Genomic DNA, 19,873 nt, shown 5'->3' on the forward strand with positions numbered 1-19,873 from the left:
AGCAATCCTCCCGCCTCGGCCTCCCAGAGTGCTAGGATTACAGGCGTGAGCCACTGCACCCGGCCTACACCAAATTTTTAATAAAACTCCATACTAGGCTTTGTTGAAGAAAGTAGAACTTTTTCATATTTTACTTTTATTATTTTGATAGATATTTCATAAGCATGCGTTTTAAAATGACAGAACCATCTTAGTGATGTTTTGAGTTAACCTATCCATCAGTATTTCCTTTTCAAATGTAGCATTTAACATGAATTTTGATTTTTGTTTTGTTTTGCTAATAACTGTTGTATTTTCAGGCTATGCCCACCCTAATAGAATTAATGAAAGACCCCAGTGTAGTTGTTCGAGATACAACTGCATGGACTGTAGGCAGAATTTGTGAGCTGCTCCCTGAAGCTGCCATCAATGATGTCTACTTGGCTCCCCTGCTGCAGTGTCTGATTGAGGGCCTCAGTGCTGAACCCAGAGTGGCTTCAAATGTGTGCTGGGTAAGGAATTTTCTTCCTCATAAGAAAAGGAGCTTGCCTGAGCCATTTGCAAGCAAGTAGGAGGTGTGGGAGAGAAATGGATCTACTTCACTGGAAAGCTTTTTCTGAATAGCATCTCCTTTCTAATTTCTTCAATTAAAATGTGGGGGAGATGCTAACTGCAGGAGCCAGCGGGAGCAGTTGACTCATGGTGACTGGTTCCTGAACCACTTAGAACAGTCATGGTAACCCAGTGGGGAAACTATCTGGACTTGGTTTTCTTTCTTGAGTTGCTTGGGGACAAGAAGTTTTGATTAAGGTAGAGGGTCGTTGGCTACAGAAAGTACCACTGCTGAGAAGGGGGCAAGAGGAAAGGAAGGTAGGTGGACTAAGTGCTACGCCAGTATAGGCTGAATGTCATTTATAAGGGACCTTTGAGGGGAGGTACAGGGAAGGAAGTTCAAATAAGGAAAGAAGGGGGTTAAGAACCTTTCTGTGAATGGAAACAAGAAATGAAATGGCAGATATTGGTGGTAGGTGAAAGTACTCTGCTGCTTAGGGAGTTGTGGGTAGATTAGCAGACAAAATGAACAGAAAGTAGTTAAAAAGATGCTTGTAGGCTGGGTGCGGTGGCTCACGCCTGTAATCCCAGCACTCTGGGAGGCTGAGGCGGGAGGATTGCTCGAGGTCAGGAGTTCAAGACCTGCCTGAGCAAGAGTGAGACCGTCTCTACTAAAAATAGAAAGAAATTAGCCAAACAACTAAAAATAGAAAAAATTAGCCGGGCATGGTGGCGCATGCCTGTAGTCCCAGCTACTCGGGAGGCTGAGGCAGGAGTATCGCTTGAGTCCAGGAGTTGGAGGTTGCTGTGAGCTAGGCTGACGCCACGGCACTCTAGCCCGGGCAACAGAGCAAGACTCTTGTCTCCCAAAAAAAAAGATGCTTGTAAAATGTCAGGTTGTCTTGAGATGACCTTGGCAGAAGAAGTTGGAAGTTCATTAACACTGCTCAACGGATCTTAAGGAAAAATGAGGTAATCCTTGTTGTTGAGACAGTCTCACTCCATTGCCCTGGGTAGAATGCAGTGGCATCATTGTAGCTTACTCCAGTCTTTGTGCCTCAGCCTCCCGGGTAGGTGGGACTACAGATGTGCACCACAACGCTTGGCTGGGTTTTATTTTATTTTATTTTATTTTTTTCTTTTTGATAGAGATAGGGTCTCACTCTTGCTCAGGCCAGTCTTGGAACTCCTGAGCTCAAGCAATCCTCCCACCTCAGACTCCCAGAGTGCTAGAATTACAGGTGTGAGCTATCATGCCTGGCTGATGGCATAGAGTTCTTTTCAGGACTGATACTAAATCTGCATTTCAGGCTTTCTCCAGTCTGGCTGAAGCTGCTTATGAAGCTGCAGATGTTGCTGATGATCAGGAAGAACCAGCTACTTACTGCTTATCTTCTTCATTTGAACTTATAGTTCAGAAGCTCCTAGAGACCACAGACAGGTAACTGATAATTCCATAGAAATGGGTGATGTCTTTGCATCCAACTCCTATTGCCTGCTGTGTGGAAGATATCTAGCCTAATCATAGAAACATATACTGAGACAAGACAAGCCTTTACCTGCTCTGGAGGAATTAAAATAATCCTATATTAGATTGATTATTTGCTTAAATACAAGAGAGAAGGAAAGAGAAAGAGATGTAGACTATGCCTATCTTAGAATTGTTTAGTTTATATTTAATGTCTGGAAGTATTCTCATTTCTCTACTTCTTTTTAGAGAGTAATTCTGCAGTCCCCAACCCCCGGTCTGTGGCCTGTTAGGGACTGCAGAGCTCCCCTGCCATGGAAAAATAGTCTTCTATGAAACTGGTCTCTGGTGCCAAAAAGGATGGGGAGTGCTGGAGTAATTGATCTCGAGAGGTCCCTTCATCTAGCTGTCTATCTATCTATCTTCCTTCCTTCCCTCCCCTCTCCTTTCCTTCCTTTCCTCTTATTCCCTTCCTTCCCTCCCTTCCTTCCCTTCCTTCCCTTTCTTTCTTTTTGCCAAGCCACCTGTAGCAGACTTCATTTTTCAATCTTGACAGTTAACAGGAGTATTTGATTATGGTACAAGACATGATGTTCATTTTGAATTTCATTGCAACATTAAATCATTAGCTGCCATTTTTGATACGGGATAAAGAACTTGGGGTTAAACACAGCTGATTTAGAAACAGACTTTTGAAATTTTTGTTGTTGTTGTTGTTTTGAGACAGAGCCTCACTATGTCCCCCAGGCTAGAATGCCACATCATCAGCCTAGCTCACAGCAACCTCAAACTCCTGGGCTCAAGCGATCCTCCTGCCTGAACCTCCTGAGTAGCTGGGACTACAGGCATGCACTACCATGCCCAGCTAATTTTTTCTATTTTTAGTTTTCTGGCTAATTTCTTTCTATTTTTAGTCGTGACAGGGTCTTGCTCTTGCTCAGGCTGGTCTCGAACTCCTGACCTCAAGCAGTCCTCCTACCTTGGCCTCCCAGAGTGCTAGGATTATAGGCATGAGCCACCACGCCCAGCCTGAAATGTTATTTAAAGAGATTATAAGTTGGGGATGGCCTTTAATCATTTGTGTTTTGTGTCAGCTATACCTAAAGCCATGAGCAAAGTAAACTATCAGGAAGGAAACTGGGTATAAAATTTTTCATTCTTAAATAGTTCATCTCCATTCCTCTGTTCAAGATTGTGTATAAAAACATCTCTTGGAGATGAATAAAGAAAATTAGGATATTTTCATAGCTATTCAGGCAACCTCTTAAATCGTCCACATGGGTTCTTTGCCATTTCAAACTATTTTTCTCCCTATAATTTTTTTTTTTTAGCTTCTACATAATGCAGTAGAAGCTTGTTTTTTTTGTTTTTTTTTTTTTTTTGAGACAGAGTCTCACTCTGTTGCCTGGGCTAGAGTGCCATGGCATCAGCCTACCTCACAGCAACCTCAAACTCCTGGACTCAAGCAATCCTTCTGCCTCAGCCTCCCGAGTAGCTGGGACTACAGGCACGTGCCACTGTGCCCAGCTAATTTTCTCTATTTTTAGTTGTTTGGCCAATTTCTTTCTATTTTTTTTTTTAGTAGAGATGGGGTCTTGCTCTTGCTCAGGCTGGTCTTAAACTCCTGAGCTCAGGCAATCCTCCTGCCTCAGCCTCCCAGGTAGCTGGGACCACAGGCACATGCCAGCATGCCCGGCTAATTTTTTCTATTTTTATTTGTTTGGCTAATATTTTTCTATTTTTAGTAGAGACGGTCTCACTCTTGCTCAGGCTGGTCTCGAACTCCTGAGCTCAAACGATCCGCCCACCTCGGCCTCCCAGAGTGCTAGGATTATAGGCCTGAGCCACTGCGCCTGGCCTCTCCCTGTAATTTTAGCCCATTTCCAAAAGGGGCATTCTAAATTGTAACCAAGTCTGAGGACTATAATGAATATAGCCATTGGCTCAAAGGACTTTTTCAGATTTGGTTCTTGAATATTGTGTTGCCAAACTCAAACCAGATCTGCAGTCATATCAGTTTCTGGGTTCTTATTTTCGGCCAGACAGTGTCTGTATTATTCTCTGTCCTTTCTCAGTTGATGCTTTGAGTTGTGCTGTGTTCCCTGTAGACCTGATGGACACCAGAACAACCTGAGGAGTTCTGCATATGAATCTCTAATGGAAATTGTGAAAAACAGTGCCAAGGATTGTTACCCTGCAGTTCAGAAAACTACTTTGGTCATCATGGAACGACTGCAACAGGTGCTTCAGATGGAGGTAAGCCTTAAGAGTGCTCCTGGCCATTGATGGGAACGGGCAGTACTTTTGACACATAGGTCTGTTTCCTAGACTTTTCTCTCTTTTTGGTGTTTAAGTATATATTTTCTCAGAAAGATATAAAATTACAACTTAGCATTCGTTTCTTTTAATTTTTATTTTAGATTTTTTTTTCTTTCTGGAAACCAAAAATGCAGGCATAATTTTTTATTTCTTAATTTTTATCTTCTTTAATATTTTTCTTTCTACAACTTAACATTTGTATTGCTTGTTGCAGATGACTCATACATGTGTTACAGTATATACATTGTGTCGTTTTTTATTTACCTTCATACATTAGCAGTAGTAAAGATTATTTAATGGTCCAGGCAACCGCAGCAAAACTGCAAGGTTTTTATTTAGAACGTTGTGTTTTCTTCTTTTCCTTGTAGTCACATATCCAGAGCACATCCGATAGGATCCAGTTCAATGACCTTCAGTCTTTACTCTGTGCAACTCTTCAGGTATGATGGTGCCTATCACTTCTTAATGGTTCCAGGGAAGAGAATTCATATCTCACTGTAAATTCATATACACGCAGAACTCTGAAATGATACAGATAATGATGGTCAGAAGCTGTTTTCAGAAGGGTTTGGTCTGTGACTGACTGGGAGAGTAATTTCCTACATTCCTTTCTTGTCTGTCCAGAAAATTCCAATTTGTCTTTTGCACAGCGTAGGGATACAAACTACTCAGTATGTGATGACCCCTCCCAGCTGTACAGCTAGTTTGTGTTGGCAACTCTGTTTTGTTGTTGGTTTTATTGAAACAGGGTTTCGCTCTGTTGCGGGGGCCTAGAGTGCAGTGGCATCATCATAGTTCACTGTAACCTCAAACTCCTGGACTCAAACAACCCTCCTGCCTCAGCCTCCCAAGTAGCTGGGACTCTACAGGCGTGCACCCCCATGCCCAGCTAAGTTTTTTATTTTTTGTAGAGCTGAGGTCTTGCTATTGCCCAGGCTGGTCTCCAACTCCTGGCCTCAAGTGATCCTCTCGAGTTGGCCTCCCAAAGTGTTGGGATTACAGGAGTGAGCCACCACACCCAGCCCTGTGTTGGCAACTTTAGTCTTGGTTGTCATTAGGTTGTCCAAGCCTAGCTCAGTCAGATTCAGTTCCCAGCTATTATTCACTTGGCTAAAAGTACAGCCTTGAGTTTCTACTATCATCTTTTGAACCATTTGCTGGTTGGAAGCTTTATTATCATTTATAATGCTTTGCATTCATAGTAGACTCTTGTTCTGAGGAGAGACTGAAAAAACTAAAATAAAATGTCACTCTTCTTCACTCATGCAGTAGCTGAGGAGCTATTCCCTTAGAGCAGGAATACCCAGGAACTTTGTGTCTGAAGCTTGAGGTACTGGATGTTAGTATTCAGTGACACTAGTTTATCTTATCTGTGAATTCCCTTCTCTCTTTACCCCAGACTATATTGTTTAAAGCATAACTGTTAGGAGGTCTTTTCTCATCAGACAAAATATAGGAATGATTCAGTGAAATTAGTTGAAGCAAACAAAAGAGCAAGGAGGGAAGTTGGATCAGTATGCATTGAGAGAAGTCAAGTTGGCTTCATTTTATCAAGACTATTTCTAGATCATCCTGTGTAAATGGGTTAGGATACAGGAAGGTTTGCTTTTTGTTTCTTTCATGAATGAGAGCTCTAAAAGACATGACCTTTAAAGCTGAAGTAATTTAACTGTAAGACTACAATATGGAAGCTGCCTACCAGTGGATTTGTCAGACAGTAAGACAAAAACGAAGTGCAGAGGGCATGACTTTCTGCAAGATGGACAGTCAGCTCCCATTTGTTCTGAACTGAGAAACAAGAGATACTAAAGTGAAAGTTTTATTGCAGATGATTTGTACTGTTTTTGAGTATAAAAAGTACATTTAGACTTTACAAAAGAAAAAAGAATCAAGGGACTTAATTGAAGTGTAGCGTTCTGATTGGAAAGTATGGAATTGACCGATCCTAAACTCTTGTCCATTTCACAGAATGTTCTCCGGAAAGTGCAACATCAAGATGCTTTGCAGATCTCTGATGTGGTTATGGCCTCTCTGTTGAGGATGTTCCAAAGCACAGCTGGGTCTGGGGGAGTACAAGAAGATGCCCTGATGGCAGTTAGCACACTGGTGGAAGGTCAGTGAGCGGTAATGGGGCAGGACATGTCTTTAAAATACAGGAGTTTCTGACTGCAGAAAGCACAGTCCTTTTACTGGACATGAGTTAGTTTAAAGTTAGATTGAACTTACGTGTAAGTTGTTATAACTGTCTTGCCACTCTCCTTATAGTAAATGGGGAGCCAGTTTGCAACTGAGACAGGCAGTGCTGTTCAGAGGGGGAAAACTGTTATTAGGTATCTCATGTTCATCAGGTTCCTTCTTACTCCTGAAAGTCAACTTGCTTTATTGAGGTCTGGCTCCTATCAAAGATGGAGAAAGCAAAACTTTCTATTTTCTTTCCTGGCACTTGATATCTCCTGGTTCAGGTTGTAATGCTTTGGGCTCAGGTTGACACATCCTGGGTGCCTGGTATGGGATGGAATAAAACATCAAATGAGTTCTAGGAATTAATTGATTTTCTGATTGTTACATGTCAGGCTATGCAAAATTGCTTTGAGAAAGCTATAACTAACTTAAGACTCTCTGAAAGGCCATTAAAAAGCACTTTAGAAACCTGGAATACCTCTTCAGGGTCACCTGTGAGTAGATTACTAAGGCCATTACCTGAGGATCACTCTCCTGCAGACCCAGACCTATTTCTGGCATAAATAACCTAGGTCCAACTGATCTGGCAACATGTGACCACCCTGAAAGGGCAAAGAAGTTAATTTTGGCTCCTAGAGTAGCTGATTTGGACCTGAAGCCCAGTGTTGCTTTTCCTGGCTGTGGCTTGTTAAGCCCTTGATGGGATTGCCTAAGGACCCTGTTTGAAGCTGGCCTGCAGAGAGGACATGTTATAATCAGATGAGGGGGTGAACAAGAGGCTGCATTGCTGGCTCAGCCAATTCAAAATTAACCTTGCCATTCTTTGAGGGCCATGCCACTTTGTTGTTTCAGCCAGAGTAAAACCCTATTCTGTGGAGAATTGGTATTGTCTCTATAGCTTAAGAGTTAGGCCCTTCCAGCAGTGATAAATTTGGTTTATGTGAGACAGCCTTAATGTCTTCATAATGGGATCAGTAATTAACTCACACTCCACCCAGACTGTTGAGTGAATACATTTTGGGAGAGCTAGGATGGGTTATTTTTACTGATCTCTGTTATTCTGTGGTGCCGTCTTTAGCTAATAGTTTATTCCATTACAGTGTTGGGTGGTGAATTCCTCAAGTACATGGAGGCCTTTAAACCCTTCTTGGGCATTGGATTGAAAAATTATGCTGAGTACCAGGTAGGATACACTTTTCAGAATATGTTTATATTCTCATATATACCTGCTGGGCACTGTAATATAGGCAAAATCAGGTTCCTATAGCCTAGGTAGTTTTCCCCTATGCATTATCCTACAAGTCGAGCTACCTTACTCATTGCCTGAGCATCGAACCGGAAGTGATCAGTGAAAAACAAGATATTGGATGCACCAGAAAGAGGCGAACGGGATGACTATTTGGCTAGGCAGTATTAATGCAAGGGGAGCTGTAAAGTTAAGCTATCAGCACCCTGAAGAGCAAGGGTTTTCTTTTTTTTATTTTCTAAACCACCCACTTCGGCCACCAGCATCCTGGTTGAATATTGTTTTTTTCTGTCCTTTCTTAACATATCTCAGATAGTCTCAGTTTTCCTCCTGTCATATTTGTTGTTAAAAATTAACTAATCTCAGCAGAGAAAGAGTGTTTTCTTCTTTGACTCTAGGTTCAAGTGATAAAGGCCCAACAGCTAGGTCAAAATCACGCCTTACCCATAGGTGGCCTGTTCTGTTTGGGAGCTTATCTCCTTGATTCTTGGCAGGTTTGTTTGGCAGCTGTGGGCTTAGTGGGAGACTTATGCCGTGCCCTGCAATCCAACATCATACCTTTCTGTGATGAGGTGATGCAGCTGCTGCTGGAGAATTTGGGGGTGAGTGTCTGCACACAGTCTAGTTAATCAGTCTTTGAACAAATCATCATCAATTGGAAAGAAGTTAAACGTTAAGATCCGTGATGAGGAGCTGTAATTTCACAGGACATTTGCTGGGGGCTTATGAAGAAGGGAATTGTTCATTTTCACAGATGATTCTAAAGAAAGATTGTAAGGTTAATTAAAGGAATGTATGCTCTACTTTGGTTTTTTAAAAAAAACAAAAACAGTTGAAGCACAAAGGAAAAGTAAATATAGATGTTCTTCAACTTATGATGGGGGTAGGTCCCACAAACCCATTGTAAATAAAAAAATTTCTAAAAATTAGTAGGGTGCAGTGACACACACTGCTACTTTGGAGTCTGAGGTGGGAGGATTGCTTGAGCCCAGGATTTTGAGGCTGCAGTGAACCGTGATCATGCCACTACACTCCAACCTGGGCAATAGAGGGAGACTCTATCTCTATTAAAAATTAAAATGAAATAAAATTAGCAGTCTCTTATTACAAATGAAAGTTTCCTGAGTCTTTGGGCCAAACAAATTTTGACTTATTAATTCACTTTTCCTTTTCTTCCTTGTCAGAATGAGAATGTCCACAGGTCTGTGAAGCCACAGATTCTGTCAGTGTTTGGTGATATTGCCCTTGCTATTGGTGGAGAGTTTAAAAAATACTTAGAGGTTGTATTGAATACTCTTCAACAGGCCTCCCAAGCCCAGGTGGACAAGGTAAGCTTAAAGCCATCTTGCTATTAATAAGTCCAGCTCTAAGTAGAGGAGAGGGACTATTGCCAAACATACAACTAAAGGTGATCAGTATGATGGAGGTTCTATTCTTTGTCTCTTACAGTCAGACTATGACATGGTGGATTATCTGAATGAGCTAAGGGAAGGCTGCTTGGAAGCCTATACCGGAATCGTCCAGGGATTGAAGGGTGATCAGGAGAACGTACACCGTTGAGTATATAACCCAATTCCCTAAGTCCACTGGCCAGTGTGCACTTTGCAAGATGGGCTGTGTCTGTCATTCTGTAGCTCACTTGTGAACTAGCACCTGTTGCTTAAAGGAGGGAGAAAGGGGAGCAGTGCCCTAATGAGATGAAGCGTGGCTTGGGGGAGGCTATGACTTTATTTTTTTTGCTTCCCCTTCTTTTGCTTCTTAGTCTCACATTTCTTGAGTATTGTAAGGGATGGGATCCAACAGGGCTGTTGGAAAAAACTACGGCAGAAGTGCTGATTGCTTTCAATACTAACCAGGAGTGGCAGTTGTTGAGCACCCTCCCAGCCCCCAAAGCTGAATTGGAGAATTGGGGAATCAGAATAATTCTGTCACCTGGTGTTTCTATTACTAATTAGGGAAATATCTGTGCTTTACCCTTTTGACATCACTGACTCAAGAAAAAGTTCCATTTGTTCCTTCTATATTATTATCTGCTTATAGGAAGAGGAATATTTGTGTCTTCTGTTGACTTAAAGAATGACATTTTAATACGAGGAAGAATAATTTGATGTACCTGTATACAACTGGTTATCCAGCTTGAACCTCGTTGATATGGATAGAATAGTTGGAAATTTTGAAAAGGGGTGTAGTCCTGTCAAATGTGGAACAACTTCATCAAACTTTCTCTTTTTTTATAGCGGATGTGATGCTGGTACAACCCCGAGTAGAATTTATTCTGTCTTTCATTGACCACATTGCTGGGGATGAAGATCATACAGATGGAGTAGTAGCTTGTGCTGCTGGACTAATAGGGTGAGTAGTATCCTCCTTCCAAGAGCTGGGTGAAACTTCTCATGGAAAATGAGAATACATGTAGTAAAGAATTTTGAGAGTAATGTGAATGGTAACAACCCACTTCTTTGGCACAGAGGAGGTTTCTTTGTAGAGCCCATATTGACCTGTTTTGAGTGCTCACAAATAATTCATTCTAGACCCTCCAGGTCTCTATAATTTCACCCCCCTAAACTCTAATGTTGGTCAGCAAATTGCCTTTTTTTAGCATCTTGTACTGAAGGTTTCTGAGGCATCATTTAGAAAAAAGAATATTGGTCTTGAGCTCAAAAACATGGATTCTAGTTCTGATTTTTATCATGAATTAGCTGTTTAACCTTGGGTAAGTTATTCTACCTCTTTAGACCTAATTTTAGGTCTCTTTTAGACCTGTTGGAACCAGGTGTTAGACTTATCTCTAAAATTGGCCAAGAAACCATAGCTAGCTTAGCACTGGTTTGGAAGGCTTAAAACATGATACTGGTATGGGGCCAAAAAGGAGCTCATTCACAGGTGTGTTTATTTTGCACAGGGACTTATGTACAGCATTTGGGAAGGATGTACTGAAATTAGTAGAAGCTAGGCCAATGATCCATGAATTGTTAACTGAAGGACGGAGATCGAAGACTAACAAGGCAAAAACCCTTGCTACATGGGCAACAAAAGAACTGAGGAAACTGAAGAACCAAGCTTGGTAAGAGCTTGTTTCCACTATTTTCTTTCTTCTACTTGCTCGGGGAGGAAGTACGTTTTCTTTAGGCTGTTCTTACAGGGGCTGCCTTCTGGTATTTGGTTTGCACTCTTTCTCATATAGATGCTTCTGAGTCAGGCTTTTGCTCCTCAGCCTTATACTAGTGGAAGAGTCGGTCAACCTCAGTCTTTTCTTGAGCCAAATATTTGCTTCCTTATGGTGATGGAGAACAGAATTTATATAAATGGAATTCACTGAAATTCCCAGGAAATTTTTGGTCCTCAATAATAAAATCATCAATAATGGCATTTTCCTCTAATTCTCATTCTCTCTCTCTCTGTCTCTCTCTTGTTCTGTTGCCCGGGCTAGAGTGCAGTGGTATCATCATATCTCACTGCAACCTCAAACTCCTGGGCTCAAGCCTCCCAAGTAGCTGGGACTATAGGCACATGCCACCATGTCTGGCTGATTTTTTCTATTTTTGATAGAGACAAGGTCTCACCACATTGCTCAGGCAGGTCTTGAACTGCTGGCCTCAAGTGATCCTCCCACCTTGGCATCCCTAAGTGCTGGGATTACAGGCGTGAGCCACCTCGCCCAGCTTCTCTTCTTTCTTTACTGCAGTACTTTTAGATATTACTTAGCTCTACAGAAAATATCCAGAGTAAAAGTTGTCTGACCCCTGCTTTGAAATATAGTTTTAATTTATTTTCTTCTTAACTATTCAGTTATCTTACTCCACAGATCTCAGTAAATTTGGCTCTTTTGGGTTTCCCTCCCACCCTCAGGTAGGTGTTAATGAGAGTAGGTTGATTGCTCATTGGAAGAGAAGAAAGATCTTTGGTTCTTGAAAAGTTGACTAATTCAGTTCAGGCCTAAGAGCACATAATTGTAGGAATCAGGCATTTGGCTCTACTGGATATGTGTGATCTCAATGATTGACCTTTTTTTCTCATCTGTTTTTAGATCTGTTACCATTGGGATGATAACCTGAGGACCCCCACTGGAAATCTCCAATCTTTTGAAAAACCCGGAAGTGAGGAGTGTGCACGGATGCTGAATGTTTGGGAATGAGAGGATGAGTGAGTGAGGCTTGAAAACACACCACATTGAAAATCCTGCCACAGCAGCAGCCGCAGCCGCCAACAGCAGCGCTGTTAGTGAGCTAAGTAAGCACTGACTTCATAGAAAACCATAACATCGGCCATCTTGGAAAACAGAAAAACAGTGGATTTACTGGCTTATAAAAAAGAAAAGAGAAAGAAAGAAAGCTGTCTCTTCCCAGGAGAGGCTAGAACTAGCTTTTCTGTCTTTTGGCCAGTGCCGAGTGGAATGACTGGTTTGAGAGAGAAGGAGGGACTGGGTTCAGCTGTGGTGCTTTGTTGTAAAAGGCAACCTGGCCTTTGCTACTGAGGAGAAAGATGGAGCCTGGGTCTGAAGCCCTCCTTCGCTGTACCTTTGCCACACGGTACTGTATGCTTGCCGGCTAGAAGGAGGGTGCGGGGTTTTTAAAAGTCTGAGAATGAATGTGTGTGAGTGAGGCGGTATCCACATTCTCAACTTCAAGTCATTGCAGTTTCTTTTTCCCAGAAAACAAGGGGTTAGATGTTGCATTTCATAAAACTAACTGAAGTTCTGTCTACTGATGCAGCACAAGAGATGTAAAAAAACAAAAAAAAAAGGAAAGATGCTCTTTAGGTTTTGTTTTGTTTTGTTTTTTAATTATTCTAGGGAAAACACTGACGAATGGTCAGAGCTCCTATCCTGATCTTTTCATCAAGGCGCCTTTCCTAATAATATGGTTCAACTGTGAATGTAGAAGTGGGGGGGAGGGGGGTGAAAAAGAAAACTCTGGAGTTAGAGGATATAGAAAAATAAAAATACAATTGTTACAAATAAAGAATGCAGACTTCAAAAAAAGCCACAACCCAAACAAACCAAAATTTAAATGCTCAGAATTGGCAGCACAAGAGAAAAGCTCTCTCCTGACTTATATCGTGGCAGTCTGAACGCCCCCAGAAAATTGTGCCAAAGAATTTAGAAAACACATACAATAAAAGTAAACACACACACACACTCACACACAGAAAACAGCAAACTTCAGGTAACTATTTTGGATTGCAAACAAGGATAAATTTAATGTTCGAACAATCTGATAAAATAACCATTTGGAAACTGCTTGGCCTTCTGTTCTCTTTTATTTGACTACAATGCGATATTGGTCTCTTGCTGCACTTCAAAACCAACTAACCAACAAAACAAAAAATAATGTGTGTGTGTAAATATACACAACACACTAACTAGAACTTTAGTGATTAAAAATGGCACTTGAAAAAGGTTATATTTTTCCACTGAAGTTGAAGATTAATAAAATGGTGTCAAACATTCCCCTGGTCACACGCTTTAATATTTTTTTAGAAGTGTGATGTGGTGTGATTACCATAGATCAGACTTAATTATTTTCCCTTTTACAAGGGAATAAGGCACCCTGAATTTTAGAATCTTTCAGCAATAAGAAGGGATGTCAGTGAGCTTTGATTCCCTTTTGGTTTTGCAGTTACTAGTTTTTGCTGGCATTTTGAATATGCTGCTTTCAGAAAAACGAAGGAAGTTTTTAAATTGCTTCCTGGTCTTTAGAGGACTGAAAAACAAGACCCTCATTCCCACTTTCATTTCCATTCTAGCAAAAAGTATGGGCTTCTGTTTTTCTCCATCCCTTTGCATCTTCCCTCCCTGTCCAAGCCTTCCATTCATAAGTGGGATTGGCTCGGTTTTGCCCATCCGTACGGCAGCATCTCTAATAGCTCTTGTACAGGGTATCAGATATTGTGCCTTTTGGTGCCAGGTTCAAAGTCAAGTGCCGATCTATGAACCAGTGTACAAAAAAAATCCAGGTGTTTGAAGGAGAGACGCTCCATTGTGAATAAAGAGCTAGCTCATACCAGCTCCTAAGCCCTATTAAGAAGAGGCCTGGTCCTCTTAATGCCTTGTTTCCATTTCAGTTGTTCCTTAAGGGAGAGGATGATATACTAACCATTCCTGATATTAGATAGGGTTGGGTTGGAGCTTAGGAAGGGGGCAGAAATATTGGGGAGAGAAAAAAAATCTGATCATTCCTCAGTGCTACCCATTTCTGTCCTGTGTGGGCTGCTTAGCTTAGACAGCAGGAGAATAAAGTACACCGAGAACCATAATGAAAAAACCTTCCGTGTGTTTTGTCATGTTTTGTTCCAGGGAAGCAGTTGACAAGTGCTGTTACTAATGCTTTCTCCTAAATCCATTCAGTGATGGAGAGGAGGAAAATGGTCTGATTGGATTGTGGTCTTGGTGCCTTGCAGTTATTCTGCACTGGTTATGCATTTAATCCTCCTCTTTTCTAGTTACCTTTGGCTAGTGGGTTTTCCATAGTCCGGGTATTTGTCCTTAAATCAATTGTACCACCTAAGGAAACTGGATGCAAGATGCATTCTGTCCACTCACTGTCTGGGCCTTCCCCACCCTAGTTTGGGCACATTCCTTCAAGAATGTAGTTACCGTCTGCTTGGGAAGATGTCAGTGCAAATGTGAAGAAAATGGGCATCGGACTAGGCTTTGGTTTGCCACAAGTGGCAGCTGCCTATATCAATTACACTTATTAATTTTGCTTTTCATTTTTCCCAGTTCCCTTCAGCCCCCCTCTGTTGAAATGTTGAAATTTTAGCTGTCAGAGGCAACTGTAAAACTGCCTTAGGGACTTGTGGAGAAAGGGAGGGGAATTGCTCAGTGTAGTGTTTTAACTTTCAGAACCAAGCAATCTATTTACTCTTACTATTTAAGAAGTGTGTTACTCCGACTTTTAAGAGAAATCCAAACTCCATCAGCTTTTGATAGCATCTTGGTTTTTGAAACTTCAATCTGTAATTGGCATTCAGAATGCCCTTGGCATGCCAGTCTGTGTGATGGCATTAAAGACCTGTAAAACACTTGAGCCCAACTTTATTAACCAAAACTGATACCACCACCTTTATCTTCTAAATAAAGTCCGCTTTATTTTTATTTTCAACATTTTGCTGCTTCATTTTTTTTTTTTTGTTCCAGATGGTGTCACCTCCGTGGAGGTGAAATGAATGGTTTGAAAGAAGCCAGAGAGTTTGGTGATAGGGGAGAGTGTGTCCGTGTGTCTGTGCGTGTGTTGGGGAAAGAAAGGACACACATGTCTTAAGAAAGGACTCTATTTAGTGTAACGTGAAATAGATGAAACAATTTCCTGCAAACAAGGTAGAGGGAAGTATTGATTCTGAAGGAAGTGGTGGAGATTGCCCTCTGTCTTGTGCATATTTAAGCTAATGATCCGGTGTCTAATCTTTTTTACATAGTTTGCTTCATGTATTTCATTTCTACTTCCATTTTCCCCCCAAGAAATTTGGAAAGAACACTAGTTTGGGATTTAAGAAACTAGGTCCTTTCCTTCACTCTGCTGCTCATTATTACAGTGGCACCTGCACACTATTATAGTTCATGGAGATACGCACTTTCTTAGTTTATTTTGGGCAAGTAAAATGAGGCCTGACTTTTCCTACCTTATCCTCCATGTGGCCTTTCACCTGTTCTAGTTACACACCCCCATCAAGAAGAAATTTTTGATCATGCAGCCAGGTGTGACGGTACTCCTGTAGTCTCAGCTATTTGGGATGCTCAGGCAGTATTGCTTGAGTCCAGAAGTTCGAGGCTGCAGTGAGCTGTGATTGTGCCACTGTCCTCCAGCCTGGGCGATAGAGTACAACCCTGTCTTTAAAAAAAAAAAAAAAAAAAAGTTTTTTTGGTCATGCATACCCTCAGGTATTTATATACTTGTACTACTGTACCCATATATTATGTAATCATAAGACAAAAATAGAAATTAAAAAGTGATTATATAAAATAAATATAGATGTTCTAATATTTCTAAGCCAAATTTTGGCAATTATTGGGTTATAGAGAATAATTTGTAATTCTTACAAAACTGCATTAAATCTTGAGCAACAACAGTTGACCAAGAATACTTCACTAAAAGTGGGCTTCAAGGAAAGAAGGCTGTCGCTTCATTATCAAATAGCAGAGAAGAGGTACTGCTCCCAAGGAAAACTCCCCATTACCATATGCCTACTCCCCAACAAACGCTAAAAAAGGTAGAGTGCAAAGGTTACAGTTCCGCCTCACCTCACCAAGGGTCCCAGCTTGCCCTACCAGAAGTGAAAAGCAGTATACACTGAAAATTTTCTATGTTACATTATATCAATTCTCACAACCTTAACAGTCACTATTCCTGTTGTACTGATCAGGAAGTAGGGGCAGAAAGATTGGTTCATCAGACCAAGATCAGAGCCAGAATTCAAACCCAGGTCTGTCGGACCCAAACAGGCTTTTCACGCACTTGCCCCAGACAGATGCTGTGAGCTTCTTAGCAATACGAAACAAAGGTCCGTGTCGTAGATACTTAGGATGTGCCATCCATTTCCTTCACAGCACTGTCTAAAAGGATATTTTAAATTTGTCGTTGACTTATTTGTTGCTGATTTTCCCCACTCTAATGTAAGCTCCCTAATGCTGTGACTTTGGCCCTCTTTTATTTACTAATGTTATGCCCAGCTTAGAGAGTGCCTGACATACAGTAGACCTTCAAATAAATACTTGTTGAACTAATGACATGTCAGCACAGTTCAGGGAGTTTATGCAATGGCATCACTTAGCCTTTGAAGGGCAGAGCATCCAAAAATGGAATGGCAGGGCCTCGGAAGACTTGGGCTCCTAGCTCTTCTACTCTTCAGTTGCTGGATGATTTAAGACTAGCCTCTTAACCTTGGGTTAATGGAGGAATGGGAACAGGATTAGTGAATAGTTAATCATTATTTATATGGTGTCCATTTTATGTACTTAAAAGGTGCTAGGCATGTTGTAAGTATCTTATGTAAAGTCATAAACTTCATCAACACTATAATGAAGGCACCATTTTAGTCCCATTTTACAGATGAGGAAACAAGCACAGAGAGGCTAGCAAAGTCATGCGTGCTGACCTCAGGATATGCACCCACCACTAGGCTGTTGTGTATCAGTGTTATATGTGAGCTTACGGTTATCAATCAGAGAGAACTTTGGCTAAAGGGTTTTTGGAATTTAGTAGCAAAGCCATTTTGTCTTAATTCTATGATAAGGTCCATCGTTAACCTTTGGCAATTGCATGTGTGTGTGACATTTTCCCCTGAAATCAACTTTCCTCCTAATTGGAGTTTGAACCAAACCATCTCCTTGTACATCTGCTCCGTTTTCACTCCGAGCTGGAAACTTTTGGGAACCAGGGCTCAGGGAGGGGTGGTTGTTGGTGCCTGGTGGTCAGAAAGGCCACTGGGCTGCTGAGTAAGCTCCACATCTGAATGACCCCAGCTCAGGCAGCCGATGTCGCTCAGCACAGCATAGGCAGGAGGCCTTTGAAGCCTGAGCGGCTCCCTCTCCCAGGAACTCCTTGGCCACAAGTTCCTGAGCTGAGCTGTCCTCAGTGTGAAATGTACCTTCTTGTCTGAAAGGAAAGTACATCTCAGCTTTGGCACACAGCCTGAGCTCTAGATGCAGAGGGGCAGCCTGTCACCATCCTGAGGGAAAAAGAATGAAGAAATGGCTCTGTATGACTAGCTCTCTGTGGCAATAAGCAATGCCTGCTATTTTCTGGGCATTGCCCTTCAAAATAGTCTTTTGAGTATGACCTTGGGATAATTCTTCAACTTTTCTGATCCTCAGTTTCCTCATCTGTAGAGCAGGCCTCCTAGTGAAAGATAATACATAAAAAGTTTTTAGCACAGGGCCTCGAACTCACATTAATTAATTAACAGCTATTGATTATGTGCCAGACACTGTTCAAGGACTGTATAGCGGTGACCTAAGCAAACAAAATCTTGCTGTGGAGCTCATATTCTAACAGATAATACACAGTAAGTATTCAATAATTCAATATTAACAATTTTTTAAAAATTCTTCTTGGGAGGTAGCAGAAATGAACATGGTTGTGGAGAAAATGAGGCATACATAGTTATTAAAAAACAAAACAAAACACTCTATTTCCTCCCAAACCCTGCTCAGTGAGAGGCTCTGCGTTCCCTGCACAGGAGTTTGGGGACTCGGTGAAGGCATGAGTCTTTCCACCACCGCCCTAACCTCTGATCTGGTGGAAGGGCTGCAGCTGCAGCTGGAGTCCTGGGGTGCTTCCACAGTGAACCCTAATTTTCTAAGGTCTAGAACTGGAGGGCAAAGGCAGCACCTGGATCCTGCATCGTCACACAGGTCTAATCAATTTTCCTGCCTGCCAGATTCCACTTGAGTCATCTGGGTTTTATTTTGATTCAGTCTCTTTACCGGCTGCTAATGCCACCTCCTCCTACTCTTTTCAGGCAAGAATGGGACAGGGAAGACAAAGTCTTTCTCCAGAGCAAGAGTCATGGGAGTGGGAGACCTTCTCTCCCTGATGGTTTCCAAGGAGGAAACACTTGCAGGGGCAGTTCGGGGCTGCTTTTGCGCCATTTCTCCTACTGTAACACTGGAGACAGGTCCTCTCCGACCGCGCCTGTGAAGGCCACTTAGAAATGTTTTACAACTCATGCCTGACCACTGTCCACCATGGTCCCCTCTCTCCTTCTTCTGCCTCAGCTCCTGCCTCACTTCCCCTTTCACCATGGCACGAGTTTCTACCTTTTTCTGTCTCCACCATGATGAGCCCTGATAATATCAGGGGTTCTTAGAAAGGATTCAGACTAATGTCCAGTTTTCTCAGATGAGGAAACAGGCGTAAGGACATGAAGTAATTAGTCCAAAGTCATTTGGTCTTCATTTATTTATTCATTCAACAAAGAATATGCCTTTTTTTTAGACAAGGTCTCACTCTGTTGCTGAGCTAGAGTGCAGTGGCATCATCATAGCTCATCGTACCCACAAACTCCTGAGCTCAAGTGATCCTTCTAGCCGGGACCACAGGAGCGCACCCCCACACCCAGCTAATTTTTTTATTTTCTGTAGAGCCTGGATCTCACTCTTGCCAAGGCTGGTCTCGGACTCCTGGGCTCAAGTGATCCCCTGCCTCAGCCTCCCACAGTGTTAGGATCACAGGCATGAGCCACCGCACCTAGCCTACAACGTGCCTTCTTACCCTTTAAGATTTAGCTTAAATCATAAGTTTCTTTTCTTTTTTTTTTTTTTTTAAGACTAATCAAGTGCAGTAGTGATTAGGGGGTAAAGTAGAACAAGGAGTTCAATCTGTGACTGTCAACAATCAAGTGAGATAACTCACTGCCTTCGGAGCAGCCAATCACAAGTTTCATCAGAGAGAACTTCTCTGGCTACTGGGAAGCAGGTCCCACCTTCCATTCTTCTCTAGTGCCACCCCTTGGTGTTTCTCTTTACCCTTTCTCACAATTTCTAATTGTTTTGTTTATTCATCTGTTTATTTTTCTGACTCATCTGCCAGACTGCAAGGTCCCTCAGGGCAAGAGAGACATGTCCTTCAGAGACATGTTCATCCCTGTATTCTCAGCATCTGGCACATAATAACTATTCAAGAAATCTTTGCTGAATAAATTATTAATATAATGAGCAGGTACCATCAGGGCACCTAGGTATAAAGAGATGGGTGGGATATAGTCCCTGCTCTCAGAACTGTCTGGTAGAAGCAGCAGAACTAGAAACAGGGAGAATGCAATGAGGTTAGGTCCAGATTGGGGGAGAGGTAACATTTTAAGGCACCTAAACCAGGCCTAATCTCTTTTGGACTTTTGCCACCAATTCCCTAGAACCTAAGGTAGAACCATTTGGCTCCACCCTGCCATGTGGTTGAAACAGGCCTATACCCTGAGCACCCAAGCAGTAACAGAGGCTGACAACTCCTCCACCGAGTGTGCGCTCAGAGGTCTCTGGATCCATTGCCTTTTCCATGAAGGGAGGGCTTTCCGGTCAGTTTCACAGGTCCTGTCTGTGGCCAACTCCATGGTTAAGGGTCCCAGAGACAACCCCACACCTTCTAGCCTAGCCTCTAATCTTTTGCCTGGTCCCCTGCTCAGAAGAGAACTTG

The 19,873-nt window shown here is 42.1% G+C and overlaps 1 protein-coding gene across 1 annotated transcript in view; it reads left to right on the top strand.

Moving 5' to 3' along the window:
- KPNB1 (karyopherin (importin) beta 1) overlaps positions 1-14,848 on the top strand; it is a 34,588-nt gene extending 19,740 nt beyond the window's left edge. Inside the window, exons 12-22 of the mRNA XM_012661368.1 lie at positions 1,842-1,972; positions 4,108-4,255; positions 4,687-4,758; positions 6,287-6,431; positions 7,600-7,682; positions 8,240-8,347; positions 8,930-9,073; positions 9,195-9,300; positions 9,983-10,097; positions 10,648-10,809; positions 11,773-14,848. Coding sequence (XP_012516822.1) covers positions 1,842-1,972; positions 4,108-4,255; positions 4,687-4,758; positions 6,287-6,431; positions 7,600-7,682; positions 8,240-8,347; positions 8,930-9,073; positions 9,195-9,300; positions 9,983-10,097; positions 10,648-10,809; position 11,773 — 1,215 coding nt within the window. The 3' untranslated portion in view covers positions 11,774-14,848. The remainder of the gene's footprint in view (positions 1-1,841; positions 1,973-4,107; positions 4,256-4,686; positions 4,759-6,286; positions 6,432-7,599; positions 7,683-8,239; positions 8,348-8,929; positions 9,074-9,194; positions 9,301-9,982; positions 10,098-10,647; positions 10,810-11,772) is intronic.
- The last annotated feature ends 5,025 nt before the right edge of the window (positions 14,849-19,873 follow it).

Source organism: Propithecus coquereli, unplaced genomic scaffold (assembly GCF_000956105.1).
Source record: "Propithecus coquereli isolate 6110/MARCELLA unplaced genomic scaffold, Pcoq_1.0 Scaffold119, whole genome shotgun sequence".
NCBI lineage: Eukaryota > Metazoa > Chordata > Mammalia > Primates > Indriidae > Propithecus > Propithecus coquereli.